The following is a 13459-nucleotide window of genomic DNA, read 5'->3' as shown; positions in this document are numbered from 1 at the left end:
ACCGACAAAGGCAAAAATACACAAAGTTAAAATGCTTTTGTATGGTAAGTATTTTCCTATAGTTTGTTTTGTTGTAAACAATCACTAAAGCATAAGCAGATAATCTAGCGTCCGAATATCAAATTCTATCACCCTATAATAAATTTCCTTTGTGTCGTGCAGACATTTTCCGGCACTTTCTTCAGATCAGGAAGCTAATGACAAATTGATTTTTTTAGGTCTATCCATGCGATGATTCCAAGGTTGAGCATGCGGCGATGCTGATACTGGTGGTTTTCAGGTTCTGTCCCCGCATCATGTTTGATTGCCGCAAGGGTGATAGTTATATATTGAACTTATTTAGTGTTGGGGGGCGGCGGAGACAAATTCTGCAAGCTATATATAAACGTCACACTAGAACATTAACATATCAGAGCTTTTTGACCTTTCCATTTCTAGCGTTGGCATTGTGCAAAAGCCTCGATCAATGATTACACTAGTGTAAACTGATGCGTGGTGAACAAATCGGTCACCTTGCAAGAATGCCCGAATGTGAATGCATAGTCTCCAATCACGGCATGGATTTACCTTCATACCTAATGTGTTTCGCTTTGGTGCTAGGTATATTTAACGCGATCACATGTTTTATACAGTGTGCTCCTGTAAAAGCTACACCAACAGCAATAGCATGGTAGCGGGCATCTGGAGATAATTCCGTCTGCGTGGTAACATGGCGTGGTGGCTTCCTGATGTTCTGATGGATTCAACATTGAAGCCCCGCCGTGGAATGCAACCCAATCAAATATGGCCATTCTCACGATCATCGAAATGGGACTCGCCCGGGATGGACTCGGTTGAGATCACTCTGATCCTCTTCCGGCCCCATCTGCACTCTCTTGCCTCCGCATGTCTTGAGCGGCCCAGTCGACCGAGGCTTCTTGTGAGGGCTTCCCGATTCTACCCGTACGTCTGAACTGCGCACCTTTTGTTTCGTGAATAGATCACGCCGCCAATCAATCAGTTCATCTTCAAGAAGTGCGTATCGTGCGTATTTGTCAATTGGGGGTCGGAGGGGCAGCTGGACGGTAGTCCAATGGGACTCGGTGAAAAGTTGACGAATCCAGTTCTCACTCACTTTCATCATATCAAAATCCCATGCGGTACTTTTGATGCATAAACCACGCATATTGGCCAAGGAATTCTCAAGTTGACAGACCGGGTAAACCCGGCCTCCAAATGCACGAATTTCCCAAGCAGTGCCGGCCTCGCGGCAAGTTACGCCAGCAGGGGTTTCAAAAGGCTGACCATCAGACCGTAGTCGACCGGCCCTGATGCTGCGGAACTCTAAAACGTGGGCTAATTCGTGAGCGAGTAGGACTGCTAGAAATACTAGACCCGCCATTTTCTGACTATTACTCGAAGCCGAATTCTTAAGCAGTCGGATAAGATTGTAGTCCACGATGATGAGATCCGACGGCCGGTCTGGGAATAAGGTCGTCGTTGCAAACGAGGAAGAATCCGGGTCCATGTCGGGGTCAAAGTCGATATTGGGGATAGTGCGCTGGATGCATAGAGTGATCTCTTCCTTTGAGAGTTCGAGCTCGGCATCAGCCCCAAGCCATGCGTCCGGTGAGCCTGGGTGTCGACGGCGGACAAAGAGGGCAAATGTCTGAGAGCATTGCGTTATTATTCGGGACGTAAGAAGGAGCGCTGGTCGTAGTAGCGCATAGGCTTCGTGCGAGTCAGGAGTATCCCTCTCACGAAACATTGGAAACTTGGACCTGGGAAACAGATTCTCGTTTTCCAAGCTGCAAAAACTGGAAGGGTAGTTGTCATAATTCTCAACGGCAAAGTCATCATCAGCGAAGCCCTGGGGGCAGTCATGGCGCGTGGTCGTAGCCATCTCGAGTTTGCTTGCGCTCATCGAAGCGCGATGTTTCGGAGGTTGTAGGCGGAAGGAGGAGCAACTACCGAATGAGGGTTGGCAACTAAATAGCGAAGGCGGTGATGGAAGGCAGAAACGTTCGAAAACAACATCAAAGTATTGAAGTGAGTAAGCAAACGTGCCGCTTCACGTGATGTTCGGGAGGATTACATAGAGCTGCCAGGGCACCGAGAACAAATCCGCCTTCATGCTGACGGATGGGTTGTGTTTGTAGGTTACAGTAATAAAATTCATGGAGACTTGCGGTTGCAATGGCACACTGGAGGTTTGACAAGATCAAGCTCAAGAGGAAAGAAGTAGGAGTTTATATGTTGTGGGGACAGACCTTAGAATAGGGACGGACCGTTTGAGTACGTGGCCGGAGGCATTGGACAGGGACCAGGCTGGCTATATCCCCGAGAGAGGCTTGATCCATTTCCCCTGATATGTGTTATAGTAGCTGGCATTCCGAAATTGAAGAGAGTATTCAATCCACGGATATCGTGGGTGGCGAGGAGGCCGTGAAGTCCGTGGAGTCCGTGGAGTCCGCGGAGTCCGCGGTATACCGATTAGGCTCATTTTGTATGAAGTTATAAAGCAGTTCATTTCGCTTGATATCAAGGCCCAACTGAACAAGCTCAATATTTTATAGCCAGACATCTGTTGCTTACCTTGAGTGTAAGTCTGAATGGCCCTCCGCGGGTCTCCTTGAAAACCTGAAGTTGACCGTGTATTAGCACCCAAAAAAATGTCTCGACAGCGCCACCTTAATGGCCAGGATAAAGTCTCGATTGAAAGGCCAGCCAATCCGGATGAGAACACAACAATGGAGTTTGGTGGAACCCTTGGTGTGACAGCCGCGATGCTAGGATTTCCGCTATTGATGTACTACATGTACCTAGGCGCCAGGTTTTATGACGGGCGATTTCCGACACCGGGCCCAGATGAGAGCATTCCAGAATTTCTCCTTCATCTAGTTGATCTCGCTTACAATTCCACCTTCCCACATCGGAGAGCGTGGATCATTTACTGGACATTCCTTGTCTTGCAGGGGGCGGGATACCTCTACTTGCCCGGGGTGTACGGTAAAGGAAAGAGACTGCCCCATCTCAACGGAAAGCAACTTGAATACTACTGCTCTGCGGTGTCTTCGTGGTATGTGACTATCGCGGCGTCCCTCGTCCTGCATTTCTCCGGCATCTTTCGACTTGATACTCTGATCACCGAGTTCGGTCCGTTGATGTCCGTGGCTATCTGCTCTGGGTTCTTGGTCTCTGTGGTCGCCTATATTTCTGCTTTTATGCGTGGCGCCCAACACCGCATGACTGGAACCCACGTCTATGACTTTTTCATGGGCGCAGAGCTCAACCCCCGGCTATTCCGCTGGCTCGATTTGAAGATGTTTTTTGAAGTGCGCATCCCATGGTACATTCTTTTCCTCTTGACATTGGGAACAGCTTTAAAACAATGGGAAGATTTTGGATATGTGTCAGGAGAAGTTGCCTTTTTGCTCATGGCCCATTTTCTGTACACTAACGCATGCGCAAAGGGTGAGGAGCTCATCATCACTAGTTGGTATGCATCCGCGAGAGACGGGGGTTGTCAAACATTGGCTAACGGGAAACAGGGACATGTATTATGAGAAATGGGGGTTCATGCTGATTTTCTGGACCCTTGCTGGAGTCCCAATGAGTTACTGCCACTGCACCTTGTATCTTGCCTCCCACCACCCATCCACGTACAGGTGGAACCCGGTGGTGTTGGGGTTATTAGCGATTGCATATCTTTTTGTGTACTGGGTATGGGACACATGCAATAGCCAGAAGAACTTCTTTAGGGCGCAAGAGCGGGGAGTTTCCATCCACCGTAAAACCTTCCCTCAGTTGCCATGGAAGTTTGTCAAGGACCCGACGATCATCCGCACGACGACTGGAGACTCTATACTGTGCGGAGGTTGGTGTAAGTTTCCCATTGCTTGAGCAACTGTGCCCTAACTAACAATCGTAGATGGAATGGCCCGCAAGGTTCACTATACTTGTGACGTGTTCTTCGCTATTTGTTGGGGACTCGTCACCGGATTTCAATCACCTTTTCCTTGGTTCTATCCGGTATTCTTCACGATCATGATCTTCCATCGGGCTAGAAGGGATACCGAGAGATGTCGCGAGAGGTACGGGGAAGCTTGGGCGGAGTATGAGCGACGTGTCCCATATTTGTTCATTCCAGTAAGTTTCCGCAATATTTCGACGGATATGAAGGCTAACAGCAAGGTAAAGTATGTGATTTGAGGTCTTTAATGGTTATCAGTAGGTGTAACAATTCAGGATCATCATAGTTACAATCATTAAGAAGATTCGAAATCAACTTGTGTCATTAAATGAAAAAGCGAAACTGGAGAGAAGAGAAGAGAAAACTATCGGGCGGGGACAGTGCTGATATAGGCCTTGATAACGAGCACCAAGTCTTAACAGGCCAATCTGTAAATACTTGCTCCCAAGTCTCCAAACCACCACTCCTCATCTTCCGACTGCCTCATTCGTAACAGTCATTAGGCCTTTAGATAATATCCATGCCATCCATCGGGTCTCACTCAAAGCGGAAGTTCGCTTGAGTGGTTGGAGTTTAAGATATCCATGACAGACCTATTTGTACCGATAAAGTCGTTCAGGAAAGTAGATATTTCCTCCTGGTTCATGCTGGAGTCCAACATATCTTCTGGCCAGAAGACATCCGGTAGCGCAATATTCGTGGAGCCATCAAAAGAAGGCGGCATAATGAGTGAGCCATCTTGATTTTCTTCGAGCCCAGTCAGGGTTTGCTGTGTACCAACAAGGACCTGTGCAGTTTTTGCAAATGCTTCGCATATACTGTAAAGGTGCATAGAACCACTGGACAAGCCCTTAACCAAGTCGAGGGACCTGACTGTATCCTGTAATAGAGCCAAATCGCTAGAGCTAGAGCTGGTGATAGCGTGGAGAAAGACAATGACGAACGGTACAAAGGATGGATACAACAGAATCCTGGTAACCTTTATCAGCGGGGTCTATATGGGGGTGAATTGGGTACGCACGAATTGACATATTCAGTCTGTTTGTGGGTTTGACGGTCACGGAAGTATGTGAAGCACTTCAGATGACTGTGTAAGGCCAGGGTTGCAGTTTCATAGCACTGTGAAGAGATTGCTGTAGCATCCCGAGGGCGGGATTGCGCTCGGTAGATGACAGTCAGCACGGAGTAAGTGACGAAGTCAGCACAAGCAGCCATCCCGTGCAATGACTCCGCATAGAGTCCTTGGCTGACGTCTATGGCTAATAATTTGTTCCTAACAACAATCATATCAGATGAGAGTTTATCGATCGCAGCCCATCGCTGCTCATCGGATGCCTTTGATGCAGCGATGGAGTATAATTCGTCGTACACACGGCCTTGGATACCGGCGAACTCCACGATAACCAGGCTCATAATGTCCCATGGGCGATGCTTTGGATCAGTTGAAGGAGTAATGAGATCTGCGTCGATATCGTGATCAGGAAAGTGAGACGCCAACCCCAAGTTTAGGGAGATGTTTTTGTCGATAGTATAAAGTGACCAGAAGACATGTTGTTTCGATTCAGCAACGGAGAAGTTGTCGTTTGTCAGCGTGTATGACCTGTGGAGCCCCATCGATTGGCACATGTTAAATGCTAGGGACAGATATGTCCAACAGCGCTGCAGATCTGACTCTTCCTGGGATTTGATGACCTGGGACACTCAGCTTCTAGTTTGGTGGCGCTCTCAAGGGGACAGGCTTACGCCGATGAGCAATGTTTGGAGTTTTTCAAGGGTGGGATTGACTATCGTCTCATTGCTTTGTAGAAAGGACGAAAGCTTCCGTTCGCAAAAGGCTGCACTTGGCGATAGATCATAATGGGCGAGGTCGGCAGGTTTCTCGTGCATATAGTCTCGGATGATATAGTATAGTAAGCCGTGTAGTAAAGACAACGACCCAGCAGCGACTGGTTGGAGTGGAAAGTACACCGATTGACAAAGTGATTCTAGTTGCTGGTAATCTCTCCAGGCCTGACTGACCAGGAAGAATGGAGGTTGGGCTGTTGATAGTTAATCATTACCAGCCATCCAACATTGACCGAATATATTGTCGAGCCAGGAAGAAGTATACAGATGGTAGATAAAACGACGATGCACTCTGACAACCAGATACATCAAGCACCTGGACAAAAATATAGCATACCTTTCACTCGTTTCACTATAGCGACGACAAGATCAACTGGTAATAGATCTTCTGTGGAGAATTCGGGTTCCGGTGGTCTCTGACTACTGGGTTCCTGATGGCGATTTAGACTGTCCTTCAGTGATGATAGGGCAGCAGAGACATTGTCATCGAGCCGGCCACTCTGTGCACTCCCTACTGCAGTAAAGACAGCATCTTTGGCTAGAAGACTCTGATGATGGAATGAGGATTGACCTTCAAATGTAGGCGCCGTCTGAGGTGCCGTAATGGGACGTGCAAGAACAGGGCCAAAATTGGGTGATGTTGGCCCTTGTGCCAACTGCTCCAAGGTCCGTTGAATGCTAGTTAATTGTTCCGACAGGGAATCAAGCCTTTGGTCACTATAAGAAGAATAAGCCATTGGTGTGGACTTGCCCGTAAGAGTCCTTACTATGGGATTGGCCGATTCGAGGTGTCAGGAGCAGGAGGAGACACCCCAGCCAATTTACATTGGATCCCAAGAGCTGTACAGCTTGAGCATGGAGTCGATTTATTGCATTTGATCTACCGTGGTCAATTGAAGATCGCTCACGCCGGGACAGATATCAAATTTCACACCTTGCGTACCCGACAATTGTCGCACTACGGAAAGATTAGTAAAAACGTAGACAAACAGCGGGTAGCCAACTTACCGCACGAACACGAAAGGAGTTCCGCGTATCGGCAGATAATCCGTGGGACATTATATGGTCGAGCCAAAGCCAAAGCGAAAGGCGGAGTAGACGCGAAATTGTAAAGTGGCACCGCAAAGGTCTGAGACCCCCTCCCTAACCGCCCTTGTCTCGCCGCCTATACCGCTTTCCCAAATTAGACTAGTAGAACGCGTCGCTAATAGTGTCTAGATTATTATGATTTTATTGGCGACCTCACGCAGAGCTGTTGCGAGACCAGAGGCAGCGAGAACAACAGCACCGGTAACCACACAGGTGACTAATTGCGGTTCCAACGCCCCAGGGCACATATCCAGCCGATTTGGAATGTTTCTCGTGGGGGGCAGGCCATGTCAAATATTTGGTTCACTAACGATGGAATCTTGGAGACACGAAGACAGTAGAAGAGCAACTCATGGATCGGGGGAATGCCATGGCATGGTAGGCAGAACAAAAAAGCCTTCTCAGCCCCAAAACTCAGCCTCGTACTAGCCTGCTTTCCGCCTTCTCACTAATCCCACGTTGCCACTTCCCCTCGTTTCTCACCGAGCGCGCAGCCCTCTTGTACGCCCGCCAGTCATCACCCAGAAGACTGTGCTTACCCTGTATAGAGCTAATCCTGGTAGGGAAGGATGTTTACTAGTCCTCTATGGAATTTATCACTTGTAGCGCGTCTCATTCGTTACCAGTCTTGAATCTAACCTGGCTCACCCGGAAAGCTTACATGGGTTCTTAAGGATCCTGATTACTTTTTAGAATGAGCCCATATTACACCGATGATGAATCTCAATTTCTGGGACATCAAGCAAGATCTTTTTATCTACACTAGCCTCTTCCGACTCGTCATCCCCAGGATCCCAAACATACTAATAATATGGAGGCCCCCGGCTTCCGCCCTCATGATAAGCAGGCCCAATTTCTTCCATACTACCTCCCATACCACCGTCAAAAGCCTCTTTATAACAACCTTCGAACCAAGCGCCGTCATAATTGTTTTCTGATCCATCACTCTCAACTCGCCACTGTCTCACCACATTCCCATAATCATCTAAAAACACATGCAATAAACCTCCACCGTTGAGCGCCACCTCATCCTCCACAAATATATGAGTAACAACACAAGCAGCGTGCCAGAGAGAATACCTCATAAGTGGGTTCTTTTCTAAATCCGCTTGAACTCTCGCTAAAAACTCTTTAAGCTCATCAGAGTAGTTCTCCGCACTAGGACATGGACCTTCTTGTGCAGCATCTACCATGTCTCTGAACTCTGTATCTCTGAATTGAAGATCAACATGCTCATTCGTAACACGCTCTGGAAAAACTTCCAGGGCAGCTGCCAAATCTAAGCCACCGAAGATACTTTCATCGTCCAGTACTATCCCGTCATAACTAACCCATTCTGAATCTTCATTTTCGGCCCATAGAGTCTTATGCGCCTCTTCATCAGTGTAGCAGAGACGAAGCCAAAGACCTGATAAAGATCCGGTGTCATCAGCGTAGGCGCGTAGAGCCTCGGGGCGTATAGGTCGAAGAATCTCGTCTATTTGACCTTCAGTTGGAATGGGTGGTGATTTCTGGGAGTAAGGCTATCAGGGTGGTAATGACTCGGGGTCAGTTGCTGTGTATGGTCCTCACATTCAATATGATAGGAGGTATATACCTGTCTGCCTTCGAACCCCAATGCGAGAAATTGGCGAACAAGCCGTTTGCGACGGTCTGCGGGGGGTTCGTTGGATTGTGAGGGATCTGGGTGAGGCTTTTCCCATTCGGAGAGGAAGTAGACTTCCAATAGAAGTTCTCCCCAGGGAGGTTGTTTGGGTTGTCGGTCGTCAATCTTATAGACAGGCATTTTGTATTCAGTCCCTCCGCGGCTTGGGATGTAGGATTTAAAGGCATATCTGAGTCTCCAACATGGAGTGTCCGCTAATTTCGTGTAAAACACAACATCAACGGTATTGAAGACGTATTTGTAAGATACATAGACCATTGTAAAAAGCGGTCTAGTTCAACGAGCTCAAAATAACATCCAATCAGAACACGCATGTTTAGGATTCATTTTCCGGAAATCAAGTGGAAAGAGTGTGAGGTCAAACTGAATTCGAAAACTACTGTATGTCGGTGAAAGGAGGTGGCGGAGCTTTCAGCGGTTCTGATCAATAGCGAAAATGCCTCAACTGCAAAGAGCATGGAAGAGATTGCAAAGCACTTTGGGGGCTGCTGGATCGAGACGGGACGAGGGCGCGTATATACACCCACGCACGGGTGCGCATAGGGACAGCGGGCGCTAAACCAGGTCGATAGGAACTAAACCGGAATAAGCTCTACCGTAATGGTCCGATATGGTGTAAACGTTGATGATGGTGGAATGGCGACAAATTTTGGTGCGCATAAGAACAAAATATCGTCGGTGGATTTTTGGCCTGATTTAGTGCGGCCCATGGTGTTGGCGCTGGGGCTCCACCTGGGGGCATGCATGCCCGGGTACGGGTAGAGCACTCGAGGTACTTGAGGCACCGACTTCTTTGTGGGGCTGTGTGCCCTGTTCGGTAGTGACGGTGTTGAGAGATCTTACACAGCTTCTCAACAGTTTATAGGGCCTAGTGCGAATCCTAAGAGTTACTTGTCTTGAGAATGAGCAATGTATGTTATGTGCCCCTTGGACTTCGACTTGAATTTCCAGTTGTGTATTAGGGTTTAGCCACCTGACTACTGGACGCGTTCAAGTCACACGCTAGGAGTTTAGTAGTACACTATAGTGGGTGGCCACATGCGAATCCCTCCTGTTGTATATTTTTGTTTTTTAAGCTTGTTTTTTAAAGCTCAATTTATGTTCGTCTGATTTCCTTACAAGATGGAACGCGACATAAAAAGCATTGATGTGTTTGTAACGATCAATTTATGTTCAAGCCTGAGTCTGGCGAAGTATTGTCATTCAAGTACAAGAATCTCAAGTCTAGAGGGAAAAAGAGAAAGTGGAGGGACAGGCAGCGCAAAGTGAAAGAACAATCCCCTCTTGCCCATGGGCCAGTAAGAAAAAAAGAGTGACTCAAGATAATATAACATATAACTATAATCTCAAACAGCGGAGTGGTTGGTATTGCTTCTCTACCCAGGATGCTTTGGCCTTCCTATTGTCGGAGTCTCGGAGATGGCCTAGACCCTAGGGTGCTCTATCTGAGCCTTGTCGCGGGATGACTATATATAGTTCTCTTTGGCCTATGTTTCTAATATTCGAATTCCGTATTGCTGTCTAGTTCTATGTTTCTAATATTCGAATTCCGTATTGCTGTCTAGTTCTATGTTTTGTCTTGGTTTGTTCTTCTTTTTTACTTTTTCCCTTGCTTCGTTAAGCTTAGTATCTAGTCTTGTTCTTTGTATTCATTCTCTGGAATCATGATATTGTTAAGCGATGTCAATATAGCGGAAACAAGGCAGCCACACAAAACGTGTCTACATTAAGATGAATGTGAAAGGGATGTATGAAGAAGCTTCCAAGTAGGCCTCTTCATGGAACCGCAAGACCCGCGTACCGCCCCGCCCCGCCCCTCGGAGGGGCGGTTCTTGGTCACGAAGGTTAGACCCGCGGGGCGGTGCGGTTCTGAGATGGGATAGGTTGCGGGTCTATGAGGCGCGGTTCGCGGTTCGGAAATTCAGAACCGCCCCGCCCCATAAGAGGCCTACTTCCAAGTGCCTATATGAATTGCAAATGTGGGTACCTATCTGCGAGCCAGGTATGCTTAGAGAGGAGGACTCAAGGGGAGTGCCAAAAAGGATCCTGGTTCCTAAGAATAGTAGCGTGCAGGAAGGTCTAAAAGTAAAATCACTTGAATTTCATCCGGCTGTCAGGTCAACTGAGCTCCGGTTTCTTGTTTACCAATGAGCGCGAACCACGATTTCAACTTGACTTCGCGTTTCTTCATTTGGCACTTCCTAGGTTTTCTACTGTAAGATCTGCGGAATTAAACAGAGGGGTATTACTATCAACTAATAAACTATTGTTTCCATCAACCCCAGGCCTAGAATGAGAGATGGTGATTATCGTCTCGGAAAAACCTTCCTCCGTAGTTCCTCTTCCGAAACCTCCTGTGGACGCGAGCCTTGTCCCTCTGTGCAGTTTGAAATCCTAGGGCCTCTTAGTCACACCAAAAGAGATAATGCCATTACACAGCCTCCCCGTTGAGGTACTTCATATCATCCTTCATTTTGTCGGCAGTGAATCCCTCCGAAAACACGAAGCCTGCTGTTTACTAGTATCTAAATGGTGGTGCAAGCTTGCAGAGCCTGTTTTGCTCAAAGACCTGGTTCTCAATGCCAACCGGCTCAGACAAATTCCTGAAAGAGCTCTTGAAAGATTGAAACTGTTTTTGCAGCGCCTTACGATTGACATGAAGCACAGTCCAGACTGGCATGCTGATGACGGATTGAATGATGGCTTCATTCAATTGTTAACCCGCTGTGTACACCTTACGGCTTTTATTTTGCGCGCACCGAGTCAATTTGACCCGGATAAACCCCTAGCGCCTGTCACAAACTATCTTGAATCATGGTCACCGACGAGTCTTTTCGATGCGCTTCATCTTTCTACGATCTCCGACCTTGTGATTGACACTTGCGGCTCCGAGTTTCAAAGTGGAGTGCATGTCTGTCCTCGAATTGCGCTCAAAATTCCTTCGCTACGATCTATTCGCTTAAGGATGCATAACATCTGTCCTCGTGTACTTGAGCTCGAGCGCGATTCAAAGATCGAGAGTATCATCATCAACCTTAGTCTCAAGGAACCCGATCGCTTCCATGCAGGCTTTAGTCGCCACTGCACCGAGGTAAAGTCTGCATATGAACTATATGACGACATGGTGATGGCTGCCTCAAACGTCGCAAGAAGTCAACCTGGCATTAAAATGCTAAGAATACTGTGTCACAAGCATCCATATCTGGAGATGATGACTAGAGATTGTATCAATGGGACTCAGATGATTTTATCGGATGATAGTGAAGACTGGGGTGATGATGGGCTCCCAGATCCAGACGATGAGGAAATTTCCGACCAGGACCTTTTTACAGCCGATAGTGAGGATGAAAGGCTATAATTGCCCTTCTAAATTAGGAACAGTTTTCGTCATTAAATTCGTGCTTCCTGTTTCTTCGCCGAAGACACGTGTATCATATTCAGCAACTTCACAAAATCTCAGAACAAGACAGAAACTTCAGTATCAGAAACAATATCCCAGTTGTTGATCACGGTGAATAAAAACTCCCGGCAATGGATAATAACCTTGTCATGAAGCCTCCCGTCTGCTTCGAAGGTGTAAGCTGAAGATTCTCGAGCGCCGAGCATATTTCATCTTGATCTTGACTCAGCTCGGCCCCGTGAACTGTCGAGTTCTTTGTGGTCGCCGTGAAATCCAATTTCGACGGAGGTGGGGTTTGAGAATCCTGGCCTCCTGATTTCTTCTTTGGAGTCGTTCCCCTCGACGTGCGACCGCGCTTTGGCTTATAGCCAAGGAATTCGCTCTTGGCAGGAAGGGGTATATTATCCTTGGCCTCTTTCGTCAATTGACCTTCTTTGTTGTATGGAGAAGACTTGACAAAGTCGATCCACTTCCGAAGACACGTCAACAGTTTTTCGCTGTCGATGTCAAGTAACTCCTTATGAATGGCTTCGCAGCTCTTACAACGATTCTCTAGCTGATAGTGCTCATTAGAGAACTCTGTCAAAACTAGCTGTTCCACACGATACGCATGAGGTATGAGTTCTGCTATCAGAACTTCATAGTCGCCGAAACTGGTGCACCTTTTGTGATACTGCAAACGTTGAAAGCGAGGGGTTTCCAGGGTATAGCCAATTTTGACTTTTCCTGGAAGGTTAAGAGGACGTAAGGCATATATCCACCCGGGCTTCTGGGAATTGCCTTCAGCACGCTTCTCCAAAAGACAGGTGAGTTTCTTTCCCACTTCCTCTTCTGCTAGTGTAGCTGAACGACGTAGAACTCCAATTGGCGATGAGGATTGGCTAGAAAGTGTCGATACACCTTCTCTCCCTTCAGATGGACGTTTTTCGTCGTCCGACCCCCCGTTGTCACAGTAAGGCTTGTTTGCCGATGAATCAATCTCGTCTGCATAATCTCCATTTTCACCGGCATGCGTATCATGACTTCCGAGGCTGCAGTACTCTTTCAGCTTGCCAATGATAGAAGATCTCTCTTCAGTAAACTCGTTGAGCCACTGTTCTGTTGCATGATTGGCGTGCTTTTTATGGTTCTTGCACAGGTTTATATTGGCGATCATTTGGAAGAATTGGAAAGGGGGGGCTGCGTTGGTAGATTCGCGAAAGGATCCAGTGAAGATGCCAAGATATTCCGCGACAATTGATTTCGTCTTTTCGGAGACTTTGAGGCTCATCCAGTTCCTGCATGGGCCTCCAGTCCTCACAATGTAGGGGCATTGAGGAGAGTTGGTGTCGGCATAGGTCTGGTCAAACAGCTCTGCCAAAGAGCGAAATGCGGACATGGAGATTCAAGTTTGTGTTGATCTGGTTAGGTAGACATGTATTTTCTACCCAAAACAGACACAAAAAACCTTGAAAATGGGCCTGTTTCCCTTGTTTCGAAAGAAGACAATCTCGAGAAGAACAAAAGC

General features: G+C 47.4%; 6 protein-coding genes across 6 annotated transcripts; 2 read left to right on the top strand and 4 right to left on the bottom strand.

Moving 5' to 3' along the window:
- Positions 1-799: 799 nt before the first annotated feature.
- Positions 800-1882, bottom strand: N7532_009797 (uncharacterized protein; the record flags this gene model as incomplete). The annotated part of the gene is made up of 1 exon (XM_056622288.1): positions 800-1882. One exon carries the CDS (start codon positions 1880-1882, stop codon positions 800-802), a length of 1083 nt encoding a protein of 360 aa, XP_056469704.1.
- Positions 1883-2651: 769 nt separating this feature from the next.
- Positions 2652-4191, top strand: erg4A (c-24(28) sterol reductase; the record flags this gene model as incomplete). Its single annotated transcript, XM_056622287.1, has 3 exons — positions 2652-3478; positions 3531-3862; positions 3911-4191. The coding sequence occupies 3 exons, from the start codon at positions 2652-2654 to the stop codon at positions 4189-4191; spliced, it is 1440 nt and encodes a 479-aa protein (XP_056469703.1).
- Positions 4192-4493: 302 nt separating this feature from the next.
- Positions 4494-6856, bottom strand: N7532_009795 (transcription factor domain-containing protein; the record flags this gene model as incomplete). Its single annotated transcript, XM_056622286.1, has 6 exons — positions 4494-4923; positions 4974-5644; positions 5696-5991; positions 6135-6453; positions 6741-6755; positions 6806-6856. 6 exons carry the CDS (start codon positions 6854-6856, stop codon positions 4494-4496), a joined length of 1782 nt encoding a protein of 593 aa, XP_056469702.1.
- Positions 6857-7689: 833 nt separating this feature from the next.
- N7532_009794 (uncharacterized protein) lies at positions 7690-8672 on the bottom strand (the record flags this gene model as incomplete). Its single annotated transcript, XM_056622285.1, has 2 exons — positions 7690-8409; positions 8484-8672. The coding sequence occupies 2 exons, from the start codon at positions 8670-8672 to the stop codon at positions 7690-7692; spliced, it is 909 nt and encodes a 302-aa protein (XP_056469701.1).
- A 2305-nt stretch (positions 8673-10977) lies between these two features.
- Positions 10978-11910, top strand: N7532_009793 (uncharacterized protein; the record flags this gene model as incomplete). The annotated part of the gene is made up of 1 exon (XM_056622284.1): positions 10978-11910. One exon carries the CDS (start codon positions 10978-10980, stop codon positions 11908-11910), a length of 933 nt encoding a protein of 310 aa, XP_056469700.1.
- A 148-nt stretch (positions 11911-12058) lies between these two features.
- N7532_009792 (GIY-YIG nuclease family protein) lies at positions 12059-13330 on the bottom strand (the record flags this gene model as incomplete). Its single annotated transcript, XM_056622283.1, has 1 exon — positions 12059-13330. One exon carries the CDS (start codon positions 13328-13330, stop codon positions 12059-12061), a length of 1272 nt encoding a protein of 423 aa, XP_056469699.1.
- Positions 13331-13459: the final 129 nt, after the last annotated feature.

This window comes from Penicillium argentinense, assembly GCF_028826775.1.
Source record: "Penicillium argentinense strain IBT 30761 chromosome Unknown utg000010l_segment0_segment0, whole genome shotgun sequence".
Lineage (NCBI taxonomy): Eukaryota > Fungi > Ascomycota > Eurotiomycetes > Eurotiales > Aspergillaceae > Penicillium > Penicillium argentinense.
The sequence above is the reverse complement of the archived record's forward strand: the minus strand, read 5'-3'. Positions and strand labels throughout refer to the sequence as shown.